The 27,096-nt window shown below is 41.3% G+C and overlaps 2 protein-coding genes across 2 annotated transcripts in view; one reads left to right on the forward strand and one right to left on the reverse strand.

Moving 5' to 3' along the window:
- The window catches only part of BLTP3A (bridge-like lipid transfer protein family member 3A), a 135,489-nt gene extending 117,256 nt beyond the window's left edge, over positions 1–18,233 (reverse strand). The window contains exons 1-2 of the mRNA XM_072137197.1: positions 18,054–18,233; positions 1,636–1,798 (exon numbers count right to left, since the gene is read on the reverse strand). Coding sequence (XP_071993298.1) covers positions 1,636–1,798; positions 18,054–18,097 — 207 coding nt within the window. The 5' untranslated portion in view covers positions 18,098–18,233. The remainder of the gene's footprint in view (positions 1–1,635; positions 1,799–18,053) is intronic.
- A 3,639-nt stretch (positions 18,234–21,872) lies between these two features.
- On the forward strand, positions 21,873–25,287 carry LOC140117068 (uncharacterized). Its single transcript, XM_072133498.1, has 4 exons — positions 21,873–21,920; positions 23,417–23,558; positions 23,650–23,803; positions 24,389–25,287. The coding sequence occupies exons 1-4, from the start codon at positions 21,873–21,875 to the stop codon at positions 25,152–25,154; spliced, it is 1,110 nt and encodes a 369-aa protein (XP_071989599.1). The 3' UTR covers positions 25,155–25,287.
- The last annotated feature ends 1,809 nt before the right edge of the window (positions 25,288–27,096 follow it).

A 27,096-nucleotide genomic window follows, 5' to 3' on the forward strand; every position in this document is an offset into this window, starting at 1 on the left:
GCCGCCGGCGACTTTGCCGGCGGCGTTTAGGGGGTTAATAGCCGCGATCGGTGCAAGCACCGACCGCGGTTATTAGCGGTGGGGGTTTTGTGCAAAATGCAAAAACCCCCACCTTTGTATGAAGAGGACTCAGCCCGTGAGCCCTCTTCATACATCCCTTATACCTCTGCGCCGTAGAGCTACGGCGCAGAGCGTTAAGGGGTTAAAGTCCATGGCACTGTGACTAACCTCCTTAGATGTGGAAAGAAAAGAAAAATTGACGAGAGATATCAACGCAAGATTGTGCGGATGGTGGATAAGGAACCTTGACTAACATCCAAACAAGTTCAAGCTGCCCTGCAGTCCCAGGGTAACACAGCGTCAACCCCTACTATCCGCCGGCGTCTGAATGAAAAGGGAATGTATGGTAGGATACCCAGGAAGACCCCACTTTTGACAAAGAAACATTAGAAAAGCCAGACTAGAGTTTGCCAAAACTTCCCCAAGAAAGCCTAAAACGTTTTGGGAGAATGCTCTGAGCTTTTTGGGAAAAGGCATCAACAAAGAGTTTACAGAAAAAAAAGGAGGCCTTCAAAGAAAAGAACACGATCCCTTCAGTCAAACATGGCGGAGGCTCCCTGATGTTTTGGGGTTGCTTTGCTGCCTCTGGCACTGGACTGCTTGATCGTGTGCATGGCATTATGTCTGAAGACTACTAACATATTTTGCAGCATAATGTAGGGCCCAGTGTGAGAAAGCTGGGTCTCCCTCAGAGGTCATGGGTCTTCCAGCAGAACAATGACCCAAAACACACTTCAAAAAGCACTAGAAAATGGTTTGAGAGAAAGCACTAGAGACTTCTAAAGAGGTCCAACAATGAGTCCAGACCTGAATCCCCTATAACACCTGTGGAGAGATCTCAAAATGGCAGTTTGGAGAAGGCACCTTCAAATCTTAGGGACCTGGAGCAGTTTACCAAAGAAGAATGATCTAAAATTCCAGCAGAGCATTTTAACTCATTGACGGTTACCGGAAGCGGTTGTTCGCCGTTATTTTGTCTAAGGGTTGTGCTACCAAGTATTAGGCTGAGGGTGCTAATACTTTTGTCTGGCCCATTTTTGTTGTTTTGTGTAAAATGATCAATGAGTTGACTTTTTTTTCATTCTCTTTTGTGTTAATTCATTGCAAGCAAAATAAATGAAGATATTAATAGCAAAGAATTTGTGATTGCAATCATTTTCTGGAAAAAAAACTAGTATAATCTGACAGAATTGCAGGGGTGCCAATATTTTTGGCCACCACTATAGGTACTGTTTGAATTGATGTCAAAGACTCTCTCTAGCTCTTCTGAAACAATTCTTTGGCTGTTAACTTCTTAGTTAAGGTCATGGACTGCCTTTTAAAGGTAATAACCTAACTACCCTGAAATATTACTGCTATTAAAGGTTGCATGGTGGTCAGCTTAAATGAAGCATACTGAAGCGCCATAATAGTATGACAGCATGTGGGAAGTCATTTCTCATCTTAATAGAAAAAGGAAAATCTGGAAAATTTTATTTTGAATTTACTAGATTTTATATCTTTTTTTTAAAAAAAAAAAACCCTCAATCTGCAAGATGTTAATTTTAGTAAACTCCTACTTTTTTTCCTACTCACCCGAATAGCAGCACGATTACAGTAGACACGCGTTATTGCAAGCCACGTGGGTAAATCAAGCATGTTCTGTAATGCCTCTTCATCTAGCTCTAAATCTGTCAAATTTCCTTCACCACGCAGTGTGCTCAAGTTTATTTGCTCTGGTGACAAGTTCTTGGTAAACCTTCAAGGAAAAGAAAAAACATTTACATTTCCATTACAACAAGCAACATCTTTTTTTATTCTGTAGCCTATCCTTCGGCACACCCAGAATTATGTTAAATGGACATACTCCTGGTCCTATGTTACCACAATAATCACAATGAAAAAGAAACAGGAGGGGGATTACAAGTAAATGAGACACCCCACACCTGTTCGCCTAAGGTCCATATCTCCTACCAAAACAGTTGGGAATAAGAACACTCCCACAGCGCATGGAGCAAGTCAGTGACCGGTGTTGGACATTTAGGGCAGGCCACTAAGCGATCTGGAGAGTGTGGAAGGGAGGACAGATGATTGAATGTGCAGATTGCCCTGTATAGGATCATAAACTATGTGTCCCTCCATACCTCACCTGGGAAAATAAACTTCTGATTCTCCCATAGGACCCCGCAAACTGTTTCTTTAAAAGGGGTATTCCAGGAATCAGCATAATTCATATACAAAGGGGTCCTTAAAATATAAGCTAATATGTAATTGGTTATTTTACATTTTGCTCCCGTTAACAGAAAAATGCTGGTGACATAGACTGTAATGAAGATTTAAAATGCTACTGGCCCTTTAATCAGTCCGTTAATTTCCTCCGCGCGGTCCGTTGCAGAGCATACACAGAACAGAAGATGGCCGCTGGTCACATGTCCACATCACATGTCCTGCACCTGACTGGGCAGGTCATGTGATCACCACTACGTTTGGCTGTAGTGGGTTGGTTCCAGTGCATCCAGTATGGCCAGTGTTGTGGTGATGGCAGTTACACATCATTACTATGGTAACAGAGCAAGAAAACCTGTTAGATCATCACTGGGAGCAGAGCATAAGAGGGAGGAGGAGTTACTGAGAACTAAAGGATCTTGGTACTTGTAGTTTCCAGTGGCAGCCATCTTGGTGATAACTTTAGAGAGGCCATAAAATTTTGTGAATCATAAAATCAAACTATTTAAGCTCCATTTTGTGACAAATGACATTAAATTTTGTTACATTCATTTATTTATAGCATTATGGGTTTTTGTATCAGACGTTCATATTCCCGCAACACCCCTTTAAGGAAAGGACAGTTTATAAATAATGCATATGCATGAGCTCTGTACAAGTTTCAGCAATAAGAAATACAGTTTAAATGCAAAAATTGTACATTGAATCAACAATACATTATCCAATCAGAAATTAACCAATCAAAAGTAAGGTGTGAAATAAGGTACGTGACCACCCAGCAGATGTGGGGCGCCAGTTAGACTTGTCTTTAACTCTTCAAATTAAACACACACACACACACAACTGGATTTTTCCAGGACATGGTCGGTTACTCTGACCTCTTTTGGGGTCAAAAGCAAATAATGAGAGAAGCTAAAGTAAATATAGTCAATTGAGTGAAACTAATAGAAAATAGCAGATATGAGAAATCACATGATTCATCCTGTATTGTACAGGAGTCTATATACAGTACAGACCAAAAGTTTAAAACATCAGAACTATGAATTAGCACATGTGGAATTATATACTTAAAAGGGGTGTTCCCATTTCAGCAAAGAAATGCTATTGTTTGTATTTATGAAGTTTTATTTTAAAATATACTTTAAGATAAGATAATCCTTTAGTAGTCCCACAGTGGGGAAATTCACAGCGTTACAGCAGCAGAGAGGGTACAGAGAGTGAAGTACAAACTATGACAACAATAATATTATGGATAAATGAACAAAAAGAAAAGGGGCATAAAAAGACAAAAAAAGAGACAAGCAATGATCGGCAGTTTGATGTTTAGTCTGTGGATGGGACCTGCAGGGACTGGTTAGGTGGGGGGGGCGCAGGTTACTTCTGTTTGGGCCTTGTTTGTTGAACAGCCTGATGGCAGCGGCGAGGAATGACTTACGACAACGCTCCCTTTCACATTTGGGGTGAAGCAGTCGGTCACCGAAGGTGCTCCCCAATGCCACCACAGTGTCATGCAAGGGATGGGAGCTATTCTCCAGAATAGACTTCAACTTACACAGTGTCCTCCTCTCAGCTACCACCTGCACTGTGTCAAGAGGACCCCCCAGGACAGAGCTGGCTTTCCTAATCAGTTTGTCCAGTCTGCTCCTCTCCCTAGCTGAGATGATGCTACCCCAACAGACTACACCAAAGAAGATGGCTGATGCCACTACAGAGTTGAAGAAGGTCTTAAGTAGAGCCCCCCGCACTCCGAATGCCCTCAGCCTCCTCAGCAGGTGTAGCCGGCTCTGACCCCTCCTGTGAAGTGCGTTTATGTTCTCTGCCCACTCCAGTTTATTGTTGAGGAGGACACCCAAGTACTTATAGGACTTCACTGCCTCAATGTCTGTCCCATGGATAATCACCGGTTGAGAAGGAGGACTGTGCTTACGAAAGTCCACCACCATCTCCTTGGTCTTCCCAGCATTAATCCTAAGGTGGTTTCGCTGGCACCAGTCCGCAAATTTCCATATCAGTTCTTTGTACTCCCTGTCGTTCTCACCTGTAATGAGGCCTACTATTGCAGAGTCATCAGAGAACTTCTGGAGGTAGCAGCTACATGAATTGTACCTGAAGTCTGCTGTGTACAATGTGAAGAGGAAGGGAGCCAGAACTGTACCTTGAGGTGCACCTGTACTACTCATCACAGTATCCGACACACAGTCCTGGGCACTCACATATTGAGGTCGGTTTGTGAGGTAGTCTAGGATCCAACTAGAGAGATGGTGGTCCACTCCAGCAAGATCCAGTTTGTCCCTTAGTATCAATTCAGTTTTCTAGATCTCTGCTTGCTGCCCTTCTATAGAAAGCGTCATGGTTTACTTTCAGTGGACAGAAATCGGACTATGGTCACACAGGGGCACAGCTCGTTATATCACACAGCTCTGAATACAGGGAGACATTTACTATGGCGTTTCCACCAGTTTTGTGGCGTCCTGACCGCATGGTCTGCTCTCCGACCTATTTATTAGACACAATTAATATATGTCGCAGCCATTTATGAGCGCTGTAAACTAGCGGAAAGTAGACCAAAAGAAATTTGGTCTAGCAGGAACACAAAACAGTGCTATTGCACTGTTGCCGGTTCTCCGACTGTTGGACACATTTCTGGTGCTCGGGACACATTTTCGTCCCATAGACAGAAAATGGTCTTGGCGCCAAAAATGTATCTGCACAGCTCCACAATATTAAATGTGTATCTTCTTTCCGAGAGCAGGTTGAAAACAAAGCCAATGCAGACACCGACACTTTATGTAAATGTCCCCCACTCTGTGATGTAACGATCCGCGCATCTGCGTAACCACGGTCAGATTCTGTGCACTGCCTTTTATAGAAAGACAACAAGCAGAGGTCTAGAAAACCGTGAGGAATTGATAGAGAAAGTAAATTTGAAAATGCATCACTTTTCATTAAATAAACAATAACACTAATTTGCTGAAATGAGAATACCCCTGTAACAAAAATGTGTGAAGCTGAAAATATGTCTTATATTCTAGGTTCTTTAAAGTAGCCACCTTTTGCTTTGATTCCTACACTTTTGGCATTTTCTTGATGAGCTTCAAGACGTTGTCACCAGAAAAGGTTTTCACATCACAGGTGTGCCCTGTTAGGTTTAATAAGTCGGATTTCTTGCCTTATATATGGGGTTGGGACCATCAGTTGTGTTGTGGAGAAGTCAGGTGGATACACAGCTAATAGTCATACTGACTAGACTCTTAGAATTTATGGCTAGCAAAAAGCAGCTAAAGGCGATTCCATACATAGCATTTTTGGGACGTTTTATAGCATGCATTTTCAGTCAGTTTAAAAACGCATCCATTTTTGACTACCATGCGTTTGGCTGCTTAGTGCCGGTTTATCTATTACACTATTACATACAAACCAAGATAAACCAACATGAAAATTTCTGGATCTATCATAGAATATAAGGCTGGAAAAAGACGCAAGTCCATCAAGTCCAACCTTTAAGAATTAAATAAATGTTTTATCCCCATAACCCATGATATTTTTTCTCTCCAGAAAGTCATCCAGGCCTCTCTTGAACATGTACATAGAGTCCGCCATAACAACCTCCTGCGGCAGAGAGTTCCATAGTCTCACTGCTCTTACCGTAAAGAACCTTTGTCTATGTTGATGGTAAAATCGCCTCTCCTCTAGGCGTAGAGGATGCCCCCTTGTCCTGGTCACAGGCCTAGGTATAAAAAGATCTTTGGAGAGATCCTTGTACTGTCCGTTCAGGTATTTGTACATTGTAATGAGGTCTCCCCTCGGTCGTCTTTTTTCTAAACTGAATAATCCCAAATTTTGTAATCTGTCAGTGTATTCTAATCCCTCCATTCACCGGATAATCCTGGTTGCTCTCCTCTGCACCCATTCCAGCTCTACTATATCCTTTTTATACACTGGTGCCCAAAACTGTACACAATATTCCATGTGTGGTCTGACCAGGGATTTGTATAAGGGCAAAACTATGTCTTTATCATGAGAATCTATTCCTCTCTTGATACATCCCATTATTTTATTTGCTTTAGCAGCAGCCGCCTGGCTCTGGTCACTAAAATTAAGTTTACCATCCATCAATACCCCCAAGTCCTTTTCAGCTCCAGTTTTACCAAGTAATTGACCGTTTAGAACATAAATTATACTTTTTGTTTCCATGGCCCAAGTGCATAACTTTACATTTATCTACATTAAACCTCATCAACCATTTCTCTGCCCACTCCTCAAGCTTCCACAAATCCCTCTGTAATGCTAAACTATCGACCTCGGTATTTATTACTTTACACAGCTTAGTATCATCTGCAAATATTGAAACTTGACTGTGTAAACCCACTACAAGGTCATTAATAAAAATATTAAAAAGAAGTGGCCCCAATACTGACCCCTGTGGCACTCCACTGGTAACCTTAACCCAATCTGAGGATGTGCCATTAATGACCACCCTCTGTTTTCTATCACTAAGCCAATTACTTACCCAAATACACAGATTTTCTCCTACTCCCAGCAGTCTCATTTTATATACCAACCTTTTATGTGGCACGGTGTCAAATGTCTTTGAAAAGTCCAGATATACAACATCCACAGCGTCCCCCAGATCCAGTCTTGAACTTACCTCCTCATAGAAACCAATCAGATTAGTCTGACAGGACCGATCTCTCATAAACCCATGCAGACGCTGGGTTATAAGGTTGTGCACAGTGAGATACTCCAGGATAGCATCTCTAACAAACCCCTCAAATATTTTCCCCACCACAGCAGTTAGATTCACGGGTCTGTAGTTTCCAGGATCGCTATTTGATCCTTTTTTGTATATTGGTACCACATTTGCTATGCGCCAGTCCTGTGGAACATAAGCAGTGAATCCTCAAATATTAAAAATAACGGTCTGTCTATAACCGTACATAATTCATGCAGAACCCGGGGGTGCATGCCATTTGGCCCCGGTGATTTATCTATCTTAGTGCTTGCGAGGCGGCGCCGTACCTCTTCCTGGGTTAGATTGTTGACATTCCAAAAAGAATTTACATTATTCCTCATTGTGTCTTCTACCAGGGGATTTTCCTGGGTAAAGACAGCTGATAAGGCGACATTCAGTAGATTGGCCCTTTCCTCATCTCCTTCCACCATGACCCCCATGTTATTTCTAAGGGGACCCACACTCTCTGTTTTTAGTTTCTTATCATTTATATACTTGAAAAATAATTTGTGGTTATTTTTGCTCTCCCTGGCAATATTTCTCTCTCCCAGTCTCTATTTTTGCAGCCTTTATCTGCTTTTTACAGGATTTATTTTTCTCTCTATAATCCTGTAATGCCTCATCGCTACCTTCACGTTTTAGCACCTTAAACGCCTTATCTTTCTCGCTTATTGCTTTCCTTGCGAGACTAGTTAGCCACATAGGCTTTTTCTTGTTCCTTTTATGCTTTTTCACATAAGGTATGTGTTTCTCACAGGACTTTTTCAGAATATATGAGAAAAAGTCCCATTTTTGGGGGGAACTTTTGTCTTTGAGAACATTATCCCAGTCTATGCCTTTAAGGTCTTCCCTTAGTTGCTGAAAATTTGCCCTCCTGAAGTTTAGAGTGTTGGTTGCCCCTTCCCTAACGCTCTTAGTAAAGCGTAATACAAAATCAATGATATTATGATCACTATTCCCCAGGTTCCCCCCAACCTGTAGTTTTGATACCCTATCACAGCGGTCAGGAACCTTTTTGGCTGAGAGAGCCATGAATGCCACATATTTTAAAATTTTATTCCTTAAGAGCCATACCCGTGCCCCTCTCCGTGGCAGTGCCCCTTTCCGAGCTCGCTCAACTCACCACTTCCCGGCACCCGTCCTGGCTGACCAGCCTTTGCGCCTGAACTCACAGATTTAAGGGGCGAGTGTGCTGCCGATTGGCGCTGCCCACTTCCTGGTTTCCTATAAAAACCACCGGATCTTAGTGCTTCATGCCTACGAGGAAGCTTTCAACAGTGTTTCCTTCCCAAGTGTTGACCCCGGACCTGTTCCTGATTCTGCTCCTTCGTTGCCAGCACTGATCCCTTGCTCTGTCCCCGACCTTGCATCATTGATGCCTGCTTTGACCATCTGCCTGTTCCTGACAACAAGACTGCCTAGTGATTCTGTACCTCGACCTTGGTTGCCACTGTGAACAAGTCGCGCCTGTGGAAAGACCTGGTGGTACCACGCCGCAGCAAGACCATCCTGCTTTGCAGCGGGCTCTGGTGAAGACCGGGTGCCACTTAGATTCCAGTCCCATGTGTCTGCTGACATCATTATCCTCAGTGGTCCAGGGGCTTCACTACTCGAAATCCTGACACCCACCACATGCCTCCCAGTAGATATGTTGTCTCAGCACATACCCCCAGTGGATGGCTAGCCACAGCACATACTCCCAGTGGATAGGTAGCCACAGCACATGCCCCCAGTAAATCGGTAGCCATGGCACATACTCCCAGTAAATAGGATGACCCAGCACATAATCCCAGTAGATAGGTAGCAACAGCATATGCCCCTCCCCCAGTAGATAAGTAGTCACAGAAAAAAAAAGAATATTCACTTTCCAGTGCTCCCTGCAGCCAGCTCCTTATCACTCTTCTCTTTGGTTTAGGCGATGGCGCCTGGGTCGTACAAAGGACATAGGCAGCGGTAACATGCTGCCTGTGTCCATTGATCAGTCTAAGAGGCACACAGAAGCCATCACTATCTTTTAAGTTCTATCTGAGAGCCAGGTGCAGCCAACAAAAGAGCCATATCTGGCTCCCGAGCCGTAGGTTCCCTACCACTGCCCTATCAGGTCTGTTGGTAAGGATAAGGTCTAGCAGTGCCCCCCCTCTTGTTGGCTCCAGGACTAGCTGCGACAGGTAATTGTCTTTTGTTGTTGACAAGAACCTGCTACCTTTGAAAGACCTGCAGGTTTCTGCTACCCAGTCAATATCTGGGTAATTGAAGTCCCCCATGATAAGTACTTCACCATGCTTTGAAGCCGCATCCATTTCACTTATCAGCATTTCATCTGCTGCCTCCATTATATTTGGAGCCTTATAACAAACCCCTAGTAATATTTTATTATTCTTTTTCCCTCCCCTTATCTCCACCCATAGGGACTCCACATTTGCATTTGCGTTACTGATGTCATCTCGCAAGACAGGCTTGAGGCAAGAATTCACATATAAACAAACCCCTCCCCCTTTATTTATACGATCCTTTCTAAAAAGACTATAACTATCTATAGTAATAGCCCAGTCATAACTACTGTCCAGCCATGTCTCGCTGATACCCACTATATCATATTTCCGCTCCAACATCAAGAGTTCCAGTTCCTCCATTTTGTTTGTGAGGCTTCTGGCATTTGTGTACATACACTTTATATGGTTTTCCCTGTCCGTATTCCTTTTGTTCTTATTCCCCAATCTCATTCCAGCCCCCCTTCCTCCCCCATGGACTATGACTCTTCCCAGCTCTCTATCTACACTGTCTATTTGCCCTGCACAAGTGTAGTTGCCCTCCCCCCAGGTCTCTAGTTTACACTCCTCCAACCTTCTAGCCATTTTTTCCCCAAAACAGCTGCACCCTCCCCATTGAGGTGCAGCCCATCCCTACTGTAGAGCCTGTAGTCGACAGAAAAGTCAGCCCAGTTCTCCATGAACCAAAACCCTCCTTCCTACACCAACTTTTGAGCCACTTATTTACCTCCCTGATCTCCCGCTGCCTTTCTGGTGTGGCACGTGGTACAGATAGTATTTCTGAGAAAACTACCTTTGAGGTCCTTGCCCTGAGCTTATGGCCTAAATCTCTGAAATCATTTTTAAGGACCTTCCACCTACCTCTTACTTTGTCATTAGTGCCAATGTGGACCATGATCGCTGGTTCCTCACCAGCCCCTCCCAGTAATCCGTCAACCCGATCCGCAACATGCCGAACCCGAGCACCTGGCAAACAACACACTGTTCGGTGTGCACTGTCTTTGTGACAGATTGCCCTGTGTGTTCCCTTAATAATGGAATCTCCCACTACCAGCACCTGTCTGACCCTGCCTGTGCTCCCATTACCCTTCTTACTGGAGCAGACATGGTAGCTAGAGGCCATGTCTTGCTGCAGCATTGCTTCCCCAGAGCTGATATCCCCCTCATCCGCCAGCCTGGCAAACTTATTGGGGTGCACCAGATCAGGACTAGACTCCCTACAACTCTTCAACTCTTCCCTCTACCCCGCCTTCTACATGTTACCCAACTAGCTGCCCCCTCACTCTGCACCTCCATACTTCCCTCCCCACACCCATCTTCCCCAGAGAGTTTGTGCTCCAGGAGCAGCAAACTTCGCTTCATCAACTCTAAAGCTTACAACCAGCCCTATAGTTAAATCTTCTACATTCAAGATTAATAAATTAAAAAAAAAAAAAAAAAAAAACTTACATACTTGTCCTCCAGTGCCCCGATGCTCCACACGGCTCCCGGCAGCTCCTCTTCGCTGTATTTGCCGGTAGAGACGCGTCCATGTGATCTGCCGGCCGGCACACACTATGAAGCGGCGTGTCGCCGCTGATGACCGTGCGCCAGCCAGCAGATCGTGTCTCTGTTGGCTCTTACAGCACAGAGAAGAAAGAAGAGGAGCCGCGTGGAGCATCGGGGCGCCGGAGGGTAAGTTTTTTTTTTTCTTTAATGTGCTTGGCAAACTGGCAGGCTGTACATACTCCCAAGGGATGGCAGGCTGTATACTGGAGGCTGTGACCAATGCATTTCCCACCATCGGCTTATACTTGAGTCAATAGGTTTTCCCAGTTTTTAAAATTAAAAATTAACCCCTTACCGACATGTGAAGTAATAGTACGTCACATGTCGGGTCCCGGTACATGAAGAGGGCTCGCGGGCCGAGCCCTCTCCATAACCGGTAAGTCTTTGCTGCATATTGCGGGTGTTTTACCGCTGATCGCCGCCGGCGGCATCAAAAAGAAGACGGCGCGCGCCGCCATCTTTCCGTGGATCGTCGCTCCCCGTGACGTCATCGGGGAGCGGCGATCCGTCGCCATGGTAGCTTCGGGTCTCACGAAGACCCGAAGCTACTTCGGGTTAACCCATTCATTACCATGTGCTGTCAGCACATGGTAATGTATGAGTAGTAAAATCCCCATATACTGCCATACTGTAGTATGGCAGTATATGATAGGATTGTACAGACACCCTAGGGTTAAAGTACCCTAGGGAGTCTGAAAAACAGTAAAAATTAAAATTAAAAAAAAAGTTAAAATAAAAAAATTATAATAAAAAAAAACCTAAAAATTAAAATCACCCTCCTTTCCCTAGAATTGATATAAATATAAATAAACAGTAAAAATCATAAACACATTAGGTATTGCCGCGTCCGAAAATGCCCGATCTATCAAAATATGATAACGGTTTTTCACTGTGTTTAACCCCGGAACTGTGTTTAACGGAAAATCGCGCCCAAAGTCGAAAATGGCACTTTTTTGCCATTTAAAATTTTTTTTTAAATTCTATAAAAAGTGATCAAAAGGTCGTACAGTCCTAAAAATGATAACATTGTAAACGTCATCCAAATCCGCAAAAAACTACACCACCCACAGCTCCATACACTAAAGTATGAAAAAGTTATTAGCCCCAGAAGATGGCAAAATCCCCCCAAAAAATTTTGTACAGGTTTTAATTTTTTTAAATGTATGAAAACATTATAAAACCTATACAAATTTGGTATCCCCGTAATCGTACCGACCCAAAGAATAAAGTAGACATGTCATTTGGGGTGCACAGTGAAATCCGTAAAATCCAAGCCCACAAGAATACGGCACAAATGCGTTTTTTTACCAATTTCACTGCATTTGGAATTTTTTTCCCGCTTCCCGGTACACGGCATGAAATATTAAATACCACCATTTTTAAGTGTAATTTGTTACGCAGAAAATAAGCCATCACACAGCTCTGTACATGGAAAAATTAAAAAGTTACAGATTTTTGAATGTGGGGAGTGAAAAATGAAAACGCAAAATCGAAAAAGGGCCGCGTTGGAAAGGGGTTAAAGGTCTTGGCTTACACTCGGGTAATATATATATTTACACACACACACTTAGGCCCCTTCCACACTAGCGAGTGTGATGCGATGAACTCGCATCACACTCGCAACGCAAGCTGCCGGGAACGCACGGCCCGAACGCTGCACCGCGGGAGTGAACTCAGCATGTCAGTTCACTCCCGCGGTGCAGGGTTCGGGCCGTGCGTTCCCGGCAGCTTGCGTTGCGAGTGTGATTCGAGTTCATCGCATCACACTCGCTAGTGTGGAAGGGGCCTTACATATATACACACATACACCACAAAAAAAAACAAAATATAGAATGCAATGACACTTTATTGGATCAATTAACCCTTTCAGGACCTGGCCCTTTTTTGTTTTTTCATTTTCATTTTTCACTCCCCATGATCAAAAATCCATAACTTTTTTATTTTTCCATGTCCAGAGCTGTGTGACAACTTGTTTTCTGTGTAACAAATTACACTTCATAGAGATGGTATTTATTATTCCATGCCATGTAAAAGGAAGCGGGAAAAAAATTCCAAATGCAGTGAAATTGGTAAAAAAACGCATTTGTGCCGGTTTCTTTCTGGGCTTGGATCTTACGGATTTCACTGTGCACCGCAAATGACATGTCTACTTTATTCTTTGGGTCGGTACGATTACAGGGATAACAAATTTATATAGGTTTTATAATGTTTTCATACATTTAAAAAAATTAAAACCTCCTGTACAAAATTTTTTTGGGGGATTTTGCCATCTTTTTTATACTTTGGTGTACAGAGCTGTGGGTGGTGTCATTTTTTGCGGATTTTGATGACGTTTACAATGTTATCAATTTTAGGACTGTACAACCTTGTGATCACTTTTTATAGAATTTTGAATTTTTTTAAAAATGACAAAAAAGTGGTATTTTCGACTTTGGGTGCGATTTTCCGTTACGGGATTAAACACAGTGAAAAACCGTTATAATATTTTGATAGATCGGGCATTTTTGGAAGCGGTGATAGCTAATGTGTTTATGATTTTTACTGTTTATTTATATCAGTTCTAGGCAAAGGGGGGTGATTTGAGTTTTTAGGGTTTTTTCTTATAATTTTTTTTTTAACTTTTTTTTATTTTTACTATTTTTCAGACTCCCTAGGGTACTTTAACCCTAGGTTGTCTATACGATCCAATCATATACTGCCATACTACAGTATATATGGGGATTTTACTCCTCATACATTACAGTGTGCTGATAGCACATTGTAATGCATGAGTTAACCCGGAGTAGCCTCGGGTCTTCGTGAGACCCGACGCTACCATGGCGACGGATCGCCGCTCCCCGGTGATCCTTGAAAAGAGCCGCTGGCAGCGGTACTGGAACGGTCGCAGGTGTTACCGGTAAGCTTTACTTACCGTGAGCCCTCTCCATGCACCCGCGGCCGACCTGTGACGTGCTATTACGCCACGGGTCGTGAACGGGTTAAAACAAATCCATATAAAAAGACAACATACACAGAAAAAGTCCACCAATGGGCAAAATAACTAAATATACATAATAAATAGATCACAGTATAGAGGTATGGAAGGTATAGTTCTCAGAACTAGTCAAGGTATTTGCTTAAACATAAATATTGCTCATTATCCAGAGGAATAACAGAGGACAAGGAGCACATACACAGGTATGTACGGACCAATGCTGACCATTCTAAATAGAACTCATTGATGACAGTTTTCATTTAATTCCTGCCACACAAAAAGACCTTATTTTACCCATTAGGTGTCTGAGGGACAATGTCAAATGCCTTTGCAAAGTCCAAGAACACAATATCCACAGGAGATTCTCTGTTCAGGCATCTGCTCAGCTCCTCATAAAAACAAAACAAGGTAGTCTAACAAAAAAGGCTGTGGAGTCCTTAACCCCTTATCACCGACACTAGTTTTCAGCTCAATGACCAGACTCGATTTTTCAAATCTGACATGTCTCACGATAATTGGTTATAACTTCGGAACACTTTAACATATCCCGGTGATTTTGAGAATGTTTTCTCGTGACACATTGTACTTCATGTTAGTTATAAAATTTAAGTGATACATTTTGCGATTCGTTCTGAAAAAAAGTGAAAATTTGGCAAAAGTTTGTAAAAATTCTTCATTTTCCAAGTTTGAAATGTTCTGCTTTCCAGACAGGAAGTAAAACTACCCAAAAAGCTTGATAAATTACATTTACGGAATGTCTGCTTTATGTTGGGATGATATTTTATGCATCCTCTCACTTTTCTAGGATGTTATGAGGCGCAGAACTTTAGGTGGCATTTTTCTCATTTTCATGAAAATCCCCAAAACTCACATTTTAAGGGACAACTCAGCTTCCAAGTGACTTTGAAAGGCCTAAATAATAGTAAAACCCCATAAATTACCCCACTATAGAAACTTCACCCCTCAACGTATGTAAAACAACTTCTATTAAGTCCATTAACCCTTTAAGTGTTTCACATGGGTTAAAACAATATGGACCTGCGATTTAGAAACTATGGAATTTTTTTGGAAAATACATTCATTTAGGCCAAACTGACAGTTTCAGAATAAATTAAATGATGAAACGCACTGCAACGTTTGATGCCCAATTCCTCCAGAGTTTACTGATACCCCATATGTGGTGGTAAACTGCTGTACGGGCGCACGGCCGAGTATAGAATGAATGGAGGCGCCATTCACAGCAGATTTGTATTGTCACATAGTACGACCTATAAATTTTTATTTTTTTTGGTAATGCAAACATATGAGGTCTTATTATTTACGGGATGATATACAATGTATAGATAATTTATTTAGGGGGTCTATAGCTTATTCATGAGATTTTATTAACTATTTCGAGGGGGACACAAACAAAATCATCAATTTTTATTTTGGATTGTTAGCATTTTTTCCCCCCCGCTCACCGTAATGTAAAAATAATATTTTATCTTTATTCTCTGGTTCACTAAGATTGCGGTGATACCTCATTTATATAGTTTTTCTTATCTTTGCTCAATTTTCCTGAGCAAAACCAATATTGGAGAATATCGCATTGTTTTTACTATTGACAACTTTTTATTGCCATAACTTCTGTATTTTTCTGTTGTCAGACCTGGTTGAGGGCTTATTTTTTGCGAAAAGAGTTGTTCTTTTCAGTCGTATCATATTAGGGAACGTAGCTTTTTTTATCACTTTTTAGAACATTTTTTGTGATGGTGTTTGATGAAAAATTGTATATTACGGGAAGTTTTTCGTAGTTTTTTTTTTTCATCGTTCACCGAGCGGGTTCAATATTGATTTAGATTTATTGTACAGATGAATACGGATGCGGTGATACCAAATATGTACATTTTTCGTGTGTTTTTGTGTTTTATATACTGTATTTGCATTATATGTGTAACTGGGGAGATTATGGGACTTTATTTTATTTATTTAATTATTATTATGAAATGATTTAATCTTTTTTTTTTTACTTCAACATATTTTCCACATTTTGGCTTGAATAAGCGATCATCCGATCACTTATTCAAGCCTCTACACTGCAATACACTTGTATTGCAGTGTAAAGTGTAAGTAACTGAGCATGCCGCGCATGCTCAGTTACTTACAGCCGGGTCCTGCCAGGAAGGCAGGACCCGGCGAGAAGAGGAGCCGACAGCCTCGGGTCACTCGTCGGGACCCGGGGCAGCGGCAGGAGGGATCGGATCCCCCGGTAAGCACACCGGGGGGTCCGATCCACGGGGGACACACTTGCACGCCGCGGTCATGCTTGACCGCGGCGTGTAAGGGGTTAAACACCCGGGCTCTGAGTTTTTCCGATCCCGGGTGTTAGTGCCGGGTCTGGGCTGTGATATCACAGCCCGACACCGGCACTATACTGACCCGATGTCCCGAAATCTTCTCCTGACGCGGCGCCGTAGAAAGGCGTCGCGTCAGAAGAAGTACCCTTAATGACCGACGTAGAATCCTGATAGGGCGGTCATTAAGGGGTTAAGCTGAACTTCGTATTCCAACTCTGACATTTCCCTTACCACGACCCCACAGCCCTGTTTTCCCAGTCACTTTAGTAGTGCTAAGATAAATGCAAGTATTCCTTTCAAGTGCCCCTTTTCCTCTCATCTGAGGTGGTGGAGCGCCACTACTGATCTTGTACATAAAGTGCAGCACACATTCATCTTATATAAAAGCCTTGATTAGGGTACACAACCCACATCAACAGACAACATGCAGCCTAATCCCTAGGGAAAGTCAGAGTCCACTAAACGTTTCTATAGCTGAAGCATTAATTAGTGCAAAAGGCCGGGTAGCATGAGTGCAGTCCACTCTGTGTCCTGTCTCCTGACATCAGTCATAATCATCAGAATAAGGACAAAGAGCAGAGCAGCCCAGGGGAGCAGGAGAGTACCCTGGAGTGGGGAATACTTGTCAGCTATAGTATACTGCTCCCAGGTCCTCCACATTTCCTGGTGCATTTCAGCTCCTACTGCCAGTGTATACAACCAGCATGGGACTCCGAGCAGAGCAGCACATTGAAAGGAGAAGAAGCTGCTGTGTGGTGCAGGGATAAGAGGATCCAGGGAAGGAGAGTATTTACTGCCTGCTGTGGGGATATTCCAGTATTAGTCGTTTTATACTTTGGTGGTCTCCCAAACATAAAACGACCAATCCTGACCACACTAACATTTTTTCCATAAGAGTACAGGCAATAATATTAGCCATTTTTGGAAAAATATTTTTTAGCCAAGGAGCAATATGAGATTTGCAGTAACATAAGTAGCTTGTAGGCTTTTATAGTGTTAATGGATGAATATGTGAGAAAAGCATTATAGCCCCTGTCTAATGTGCTTGAATATAGACAATTACAGCACTTTTAAATCATGTATAAAACAAAGGGTGCACAACTAAGAAGCAGTCAAGCATCATAGACACTTGTACTGGAATTTTACTCCTCAAAAATAGTCTTATGCGGATAAATCCGCATTGGACCATTATCCTTTCGGCTACTAAGTATAAGCTGCTGATCTCCAGTCACATAACCTTCTGCAGCAGTTGGGAGCTAGTTCTGTCCATCCCTATGGTAATGTGTGCTTCTGCACATCAGTGTGACAGCCTGATCCAGTAGACTCTCAAAGCAGCCAGTGAAAACAGTGCTCAGTACACTGTGCCTGCAGGTGACACGACTACAACTGTTAATGCACCCCAGAATAAAAAATAATAATATTGGATCTGTCACATGATGAGGCATATTGGACTCCCATCCCAAGATCCTGCACCGACCCCTCCTCTAGTGATGGGGCATATCACGAGCCATACCTACTACGCGTTGTGGTCCACTAAACTACTGGCCCATAAGGGACTTTTAAGTCGGTGACTGCCTGTATTTTTTAATTAACTCATGGTTCAAGCTGCTAAAAAAAACACACACACAGAAGGATCAGAAGCAATTTTCCCCCTTCACTTCAACCCCTAAAAGTGACTCGGCTCATTTGCATATGACTTTGCAGCGGTTATTTTTTTTTTTTTTTTTAGGTAAAACGAGAGTCCTAAAGAGAAAATGTTATCATTTATATTTCAACCCCTACCCCAGGGAATTGGTGATGTTAGTGGTGTAAAGGCTGGCGAGTGCTGGCTGTCCCTCAGCATACTTCCCGCGCACCTCCCCCTGAACACCTACAGTGTTTCATGGAACGCATTCCGTGTCCGCGTTAATCTAGCTATGAATTACCTGGATAAATGCTTTAATATTTGCCTCTTAATAATCGCTGCCATTCTGCTTGCAGCAGCTGTCCCCAAAGCTCTTCCGAAGCCGAGTCCTCCACTGGCATCCCGGCTACCCCGTTTAGCTATCCAAATACCATAGAGATATAGTGACGGCCAGCTTTCCTAGGAAACCATAGACGCTCATCTGCCATCTTGGTACACCCAAAAATGTGCCACTGTATACTATGATAACATGAACGTAATTTAGTAAATGCAGCAATGTAGCTCAATGTGCGCTTAACCCGCGGGGGTTGTTAGCTGTGCTAGGTGCTTGGCGCTGGAATATACGGATTTCATGCAGCTTCAAGCAGCTTGAAACCAATTGCGCCATCTACAGGTGCCGCTTAGGAAGCTGTAGGCTTCCGGGGCACGAGGAGGACTTACGATGTATAGGTGCAGAAGTTGCTTTTACTTATTTAATTTCATATTAATTATTTCATTTTAATGCTTCTTTAGTGTCAAAACACTTAACGGGTAGAAAGGGGAAGGATTTGTAAAATAAAGACCAGAGTTGATAATAGGGACAAATGTTGCAGCACATTTTATAAATAAGTAGAAAGGAGAAGATAGAGCGGTACCCACCAGATTTGTTCAATACTTTAATGTACATAATGCAGCATGTTGGAAAGCGTACAGGTCGCGGCAGGCGATGGGTCGTTTCACGCTTCCTTTAGCCTACGGCGTGACACACATGGGGTGTGCCCATTTATATATATATACAACCCCAATTGTGTGTGTCATTCAGGTAACAGTATACAAAAATTTGTACCATACAAGAGGCAGTCATCAGCTACGTCTTATACTGGCTAGGATCCTGATGGCGCGTTCACACATTCCGCTAGCGCCGCGTTCATAACGCGACGCTAGCGGACAGTGGGCGGGGCTCAGGCCGATCGCATATGCGTTTCCCTGGAAACGCATGCGATTAATAACCCGATCGCATGCGTTTCTCTGGAAATGCATATGCGATCGCCCCGAACTCCGCCCCCTGTACGCTATCATCGCGTTATGAACGCGGCGCTAGCGGAACGTGTGAACGCGCCCTCAGGGTGCTTTCACACAAAGCGTTGCGTCGCGTTTTTGATGCATTCCAAAGGCTTCAGCATTGATCACATGCTGAAGTTACCTTGCGTTTCCGCTGCATCTGCTAAAACGCAATATAACCTTAGCATGTGATCAAGGCTGACGCCTTTAGGGTGATGCCACACATGGTGTTTTGAACCCGTTTTTGGTCCATTGGTTGCGTTTTCATTGCATTTTAAAATGCATTACAACAGCTGAGGAGAGGTGATTTACCTAATTACATCACTATTTACATTTGTTAACGCTATGTTAACACATGTGTTAACAAAGTGCACGTGTTAACACATTGTTCATGCATGCGTTAACATCGCGCTTACAATGCGTTTTGTATATGCAAATGTTAACAGTAATGTAATTAGGTAAATCACCTCATCTCAGCTGTTGTAATGCGTTTTAAAATGCAATGAAAACGCAACCAAAGTGCAATGTGTGAACGCGCCCTGAGGCTGGTGCCACACGCACCGCAAACGCAGACAAAGACGAACCCAAAGGGCCTTAAGTTAAAGCAAAACACCAGCGTCTCATTCCCGATCACAGGCGTTTGCACACAGGCCCGTGGGTGCGGCTTTGCCTGCGTTTGCGTTTTCAAACGAAGACAAAGCGGTGCGTGTGGCAGCAGCCTTAGAATGAGTTAAAGAACGCATCAAAAAACGCAACACATCGTGTGAAAGTGCACTAACAGACATTTAAAAATGACATCCAAGTATAAGATGTAATCCTTTCTGTATAGCTACATCTAAAATGTGAACATTAGATATAACAATTCATATCTTGTATATTGTTAGATGGCACATCTTTATGAATATTCACACAGCTTAAAAACACACTTATTGATTTAATATATCAAAGAGGCAAAAACAGAGATCAATAGCCTATGGTACTACCATAGACTACTGATCTCTGTTTTTGCCTCTATGATATAGTCAAACAATAAGTGTGTTTATAAACATTTAGGGCGCGTTCACACGTTGCGCTTTCGTCGCGTTCATAACGCGACGCTAGCGCACAGGGGGCGGAGTTTGGGGCGATCGCATATGCGTTTCCAGAGAAACGCATGCGATCGGGTTATCAATTATCGGGTTATCGGGTTATCGATCGCCCCAAACTCCGCCCCCTGTGCGCTAGCGTCGCGTTATGAACGCGACGAAAGCGCAACGTGTGAACGCGCCCTTAGGGCGCGTTCACACGTTGCGTTTTGGTTGCGCTTTCATTGCGTTTTACGCATGCGTTTACCTGTCATGTCGGAGACGCAAGCGATTTCTTTGTAATGATTCGTAATGGGTTTTGTGTGCACTTGTTCAATTGATGCGTTTATGTTTTATGGATGCGTCTCTAACGCAGTGAAGTGCTTAATTGGTTGCGTTTGCGTTTAGGAATTAAAGATGGACGGATGCGTTTGTGATGTTACTTTTAAATGTGTGCGTTTTGATTTTTGTCAAAGACGCATGCGTCTGATGACGCCTGCGTCAACGCGCCGACCAGCTACCATGGACAGTGTTTATTTACTTTTTCCCGCAATTTTACCTCACAACCTTACATCATCCATTTTGATGACGGGGCAGTGAAGTAGAAACTTCTCTCACAAGGATGTGGGCATACCACCGCTTGAATTTGGATGTTTCCTTTTTAATATCTTTGGTTAGTACAATGTGTTATAATTTTATGTATTTTAGGAAGGCCATTGTACTTTTTAATGTCCTTTTTGAACTTATTTTTGGGCTGTGAAGCAAGATTTAATTATCTGTTGGTATTTGTAACTTTAATTGTGGTTTTTTTCCAGGATTAGTGTTAGGAAGATTTGTCCATCTTCATGTATGTTTTGGGCTATTTCTTTGCCCTTATTTTGTTGTTCAAATTTGCTGCTTTAGTTCCAATTTTAAGTTATGACATGTGTCCCTGTCTATATTGTTTTTTATAAATTTTTTAAAAAATTTATTATTTTTTTAAAAGGTAATTTGTTTTTGTCCTTGTGAAAATTCACACTGTCCCTTTTTTTTTTTTTGGATATGTCTCTAGTATATTTTTATGATTTATGTGCTAGGCCTCATGCTCACAACAAAATTATATCTTCTCTCAAGTCTATGGCTTAATTTACACAATGTATGACCGATGTACAGCATGTATACCATGTTGCTGTGGAAAGGCGCATTGGATTAGCGCATCTCACATCCACCCTTCTACATTGGAATATACTGCACTTGGAGGTGTATCCCTTTTTTTTTTCTTTTTTTTTTTTTTTCTTCATAGGGATACAGTGTTACATTGTTGCATATGTCTGCTGCACTGTTCCGCTCACGTACAGGCCTGTGAGGCCAGAGAAGTCGATGTGCCACTTATATCTTTTTAACGTATATATGTCCACCATGTGTTTGTGTTAAATGTTTTTTTTTTTTTGGTTTTTTTGGATGGGAAACTTTTTTTTTTTGGTTTTTTTATTATAATTTTTGAATTTGTGTTTGATATCTTGTAATGGACTTGTCTATGTTTTTTATTTTTAATGTAAATTCTGGATGACTGCACATCCTATTTTTTTTTATTTTTTATTTTTATATTTTTTGGAAATTCACACACGGTATGCTGGCTTGGGGCAGGTCTGGAGGGGGATGTTTAACCCCTTTACGTTGTTTTGCAGATATATCCGCCACGGAGCTGTGAAGGTTGTATGAAGAAGGCTCACAGGCTGAGCCCTCTTCATACCGAGATGGTCTTTGCTGCATCTCGCTGCAAAGACCCATTGCTATCATCCGCGGTCTGTCCTTGCACCAATGCCGTGTTTTGTTTTTTTTTTCCAGACGGCGGCACTTTAACCCCTTAAGGACGCATTGATTTTCATCTAATTTCTCCCTCTCCTGCTTCAAAAACACATATCTTTTTCATTTTAAAGTGTAATGAGCTGTGTGAGGGCTTATTTTGTGCAGAGCAATTTTTACGTTCCACTAATGGAATAATAAATAACATCAGGTGAAATTTAAATTTGTTACGCAAAAAAGAAGCCCTCACACAACTCTGTTCAATGAAAAATAAAATCGGTCCTTTTTTTGGAAGATGGAGAGCAAGAACTTTGCAAAAAGACACAGTGTCCTTCAGGGGTTAAACAACGTTGCACAGTCACACACTTGTTGACAGATATGCAGATTCAAATTGGTGTCCTGTGCATGTACGTACCCATGAACGTTGGTGTGATTGATACCTAACTTGATTATCAATGTGTGTCTCTTTTCCAAAATTCATTTTTTATTTTTATTTTCCCTTCAGAAGGAATACCTGTTGTTCCATCAAATTCATGTTGGCAATGTTCTTGTGTAAATGGTGTGCTACTTTAACCCCTATGGTACTCAGTGTATTTGTGCCTTTTTGATGCTTTAGGTTTCAAATCTTCCAAGGTTTATTTTTTAGGGGAATTTCATGGCTTAATGGATTGCTGTGCTTTTTAAAACCACAAAATGGCAGAAAAACGTCCCCTCACCTTATACCCAAGTCAATGTTTAGGTTTTAAAAATTAAACAAATAAAAAAAAACCTCCGGTGGGCCCGATGCGTAGCACTGCTCCCACGATGTTCGTGCGGCTCCTCTTCAGGCATCCGCGCCTGTATTCTGTCTTCTGCATGGCGTCGCCATTGTTTTTCTCCCGGGTGGCACCTAGCATGACGTCAGCAGAAGCCCATCATACTAGGCGCCGGACGGGTGAATATCAATGTCGGCGCCCAGCAGAAGACACAAGATGGCCCTGAAGACGACCAGCGCTGCATAGTGCGGCCACCGGAGGGTGAGTATCTAATTTTTTAAAAACATTAATGCTGGGCTGGCTGTATACTACTAGGGGCAGGCTGTATACTATTGGGGCAGGCTGTGCTGGCTGTATACTACTGTGGGAAAGCTGGCTATATTCCAGGGGGTGGGTGCTGTGACCAATGCATATTCGACCCTTGGCTTATACTCAAGTCAATATGTTGTCAAAGTTAATGAAGGTCAAATTATGTGGCTTGGGTTATACTCGTGTCAGCTTTTACTCAAGTAGATATGTTTATTTGTTTACTAATTTTAAAAAAAAAAAAATAGACTTGAACTAAAAAGTGTTTGTTTTTTCAACCCCGGCTTCACAAATCACAATCAGAACTAAATTTGCTTAGTTAACATGTTTATTTAATTTTTCAATCTATGATGTTGCACTTTACTATGGTAGTCCTTATTTTACAATATTTCTATGTTGAATCTTATTAATACAAGAAATTGATTAATTTGAAGGTGAAAGAACGACCTCTTCTGTGGAATGCCAAACACAAGTCCTATGCGGATAATGCAAAGCGCAAATTGGCATGGATAGAAATTTGTACAAAAGTCCATTCAACGTGGGATACATTGTCTAAACGTGAAAAAGAAACATTGGGTAATTATTGTCAGATCATTAAAAGCAATCACAAAATGAATATCCACCATGTTAATATATTTTAAATATTCTTAAATATTTGACTTATTAGAAAATGATCTTCGCAAACGGTGGAGATCCTGTCGTGATCGTTTTCGCCGTGAGGTTGCACAAAATGAGAAAAGTGGGGCTTCACCATCTCGCAAGCGTCCATATCCGCATTTTGAAGAACTGCTTTTCCTGCTTCCAACACGTTCCCTACGTCCGTAAGTTCATTTGAATCTGACAAAACATGACTTGGTTTAACAATTTTAATAATTGTATTTTCACTTGTATGCCAATAAGGATTGTGTGAGTTCATGTGTGTTCATCCATTTTGAGGCTCGTCTTTGATCTTCTCTCAGCCACATTAGCCGTCATCAACATTTTCATGAAATCTGACGTCAAGCGCAACACTATGACGTCATGTTCTCCGCAGCATCATAGTGAGCAGAGAGAAGACCAAAGAGGATCCTCATGCATCCACAACTATGAGTGTGATCCACAATGAACAAGGGTGCACTGGATTCAGAGTAGTTATATTCTAGAATGTTATAAATGTTATAGCTGTGCTTTTGAAAAAAGTCAGGTGGCTGGCAGCCTACATACTTTGAGACTGAGACAAAAGCATTCGGTACCCTTGGCGTACGCAAAATTCAATAGCTAAATGCTTTTTCTCTGTATGTCTTTTACTTGTGTATATCCACTTACGAAAATTGCTTACAAACTTAAGATTTATGTGAATAAATGCTTCCTAAATTTTAAAATGCAAATAAAATTTTACAAAGTAAAAAATTGGTCATGATCAACAGAACACAAGGCAACATTTCAGAAGAACCAACCCCCGAAAACCAGGACAGTGACGAAGAAGAGGATATTAGGCCGAATGTAAGCCCCGCATCAGCAGATGAGGAGCAACCCGAGCAACCAATGCATGACTATACTGTGCAAGGTGATTCCCCTCCTGAAACCGAAGAAATTGTTCAACGTCCAAGCACGTCACGCAGGGGTCGACGCCGGACCAGTCGCCCTTCAGTTGATGAAATTTCACCAATCGAAACTGAAGCTGTACGTATGATGCAAAGAGTTAATACACCAGATATGTATGATGGGTTTGGTACTGCTGTTGCAGGACAGTGCAGGAAACTAGATGAAACAAAAAGAGACACATTTATGTCATTTGTTATGATAATTGCTGAATATTTTGCAAAAACACCAATATTACCACCACTAGCTGTTCTTGAGCGTAAATTACGTTTTGCTCTAGCAACGCCAAGTTCAAACACCATCCAAGGCCAAATCCGACCCGTCACACATAGGCAGCCTTCAGCAACCGCAGCAAGTGTAAATGTTACACAGCGCAGTACTATTCCCCCACAAGTGCAACCACAGGCATATGACCCCGCTTCAAACACATCTTACCTTGGATTGTTAAATGCGGATCTCAGTTCATGGGGCACTGAGGTGCAAACACACGATTTGCAAACTGTCACCCCACTCCCTATATCCACATTTGAATTTGGCCCCTCAACATCTGGCGGTTTGAGCCATGTTCCTGACAAAATTAAAAAAAAATGAATCTTTTTGAATAGTTTTGAAAAAACTTTGGGTCTTGCAATACCTTTATGTTGCAGAATGTTTACATTTTATAGATATTAATATATTTTTTGTTACAGTATTTTTAATTGTCTCAGGGATACGAAATACTTAATGTGATACTTTAAATTTATTTATTTTATTTTGTTGATGTGTAGTCACCAAACTCCTACTCTTTATAAAAAGGCATATTTGAGGGTCATATTTTTTAAAATTGTTACAAATATGATTCCAAAAATTTTCTGCATATAAATTTAACAAACAATGGCAAATTAAAGTTAACATACCAATTAAAAATGTTATATTGGAACACAGATACATAGCACAAGCTCAGGCATTTCTGTTGCAAGAACATATTTGCATAAGTCTAATAAAGTCATTATGTACATTTTAAAGGAAACTAACATTTATATTGTGGGGCAACACACTATGGCACAACGCCAAATGCGTGCGCACATGCGTGTGGCAGATTCTGAAGTGCTTTAGAGCCGGTGACGTCAACAAGCTCTCCGGCACACTTGCGTCTGGACAATTTCCCATTGTAAAGTTGCGCATGCCAAAGTGTGCCTAAGAGCTCATTGACAATTAAAAATCCGGGGCATTTTAAAATACTGGACAAGCATGGTGCGCCGTGCCCTAGTGCGTTGTGGCAATTTAAAAGATAGTTTTTCATTTAAATCGTTCATAATATCTTTATCAAAATAATGCAAATTTTTCCGGGAACAGAACAGCCGGAGCTTGTGCCATTTTTTTGAAAAAGAAAATTTAAAAAAAAAAAAAAAAAAGTGGTATTTTACCTTTAATAATCCATGAAAAGTCTATTATAATTTTCAAATAATTTTAAGATAGTTCCATGGAAGGACACATGTCCAAATATAATCCACTTTTTTGACATGACAAATTTTTTTACACAAAATTTTGTTTAAGATACCTTAGACAAAGTAATTTTTTGAAAAAACACATTCAAAAAATGGCTGTGGTTATTTTTGGCAGCATATTCCTTCAGTTTTAAAAAAAGGAATTATCTGATACTTGCATTTTTTTATGAGAAATTTAGTAAAATTTGAAAGTGATAATGTCAAGATGTGCAAAATTAAATTTTTGCCAACCACAAAATGGATGTAATTTCACATATTTCTTATTGTGCATGTGCCCTTCCATTGAATTTTTAGGAACAAATGTGTTTTTTATTTTTTTGTGTGGAGTGATGTTGACTAAGTTGCATAGATTCTTGAATGTTAACTTTTTGATTTCTTTCAAGAAAAAAAAAAAAAAATTAAATAAAAAAAAAAAAAACACTTGGAAAATGTGGAGACAATGATACGAGGGTTTTGATGCAAGAACCCAAGTATCCAGCCATAAGGTACTGGCCATTTTGTTAATTTGTATATTATATTTTTGTTTTGAGAACTTGAATTTGGAACAGTGAGAAAAAAACTGATGGGAATATGTCAATGAAAATATTCATTTGGCACTTGAATCCTCCCAAAAATTATACTAATTTTTATTTTCCCACATTTGAGATTGTTTTGAAATTAAAAATATAAATCTTATGTGTCAAAAATATGTGTGCTGGAACATACATTTTTGAATATGTTTACAATCTAACTTGAATAAATGCTGTTATTGTTAGTATTTTTTGGTAATATTTCTTAATTTTCCATAAAACATTTTTTTTTTTTTTTTTTTAATGAACATTCATAAAATTTGTGTTGAAAATTGGAGAAATGTTCAAAATGAAGGAACTTTTCAAGCTACGGTACTCTGTGGACCTTAAGGTGGCAACATTTTCAAATTCTGGCCTGTATCACTCTAATTTAACTATATTCTTTAATTAAAAAAGGCCAGCAGCACAAACAAAAGACGAAAATATTATGAGCAATAGGTTGCTATCATCAACTCTCAACAACAGAGTCCAAGATGC

The sequence above is a fragment of the Engystomops pustulosus genome, chromosome 2 (genome assembly GCF_040894005.1).
Source record: "Engystomops pustulosus chromosome 2, aEngPut4.maternal, whole genome shotgun sequence".
NCBI classification, from domain to species: Eukaryota; Metazoa; Chordata; class Amphibia; order Anura; family Leptodactylidae; genus Engystomops; species Engystomops pustulosus.

Coding starts and splice junctions, on each gene's coding strand:
- LOC140117068 (XM_072133498.1), top strand. CDS start 21,873: ATGGTCTTTGCTGCATCTCGCTGCAAAGACCCATTGCTATCATCCGCG. Junction 23,559..23,649: donor ACGTGAAAAAGAAACATTGG/GTAATTATTGTC, acceptor TTGACTTATTAG/AAAATGATCTTCGCAAACGG. Junction 23,804..24,388: donor CCAACACGTTCCCTACGTCC/GTAAGTTCATTT, acceptor CATGATCAACAG/AACACAAGGCAACATTTCAG.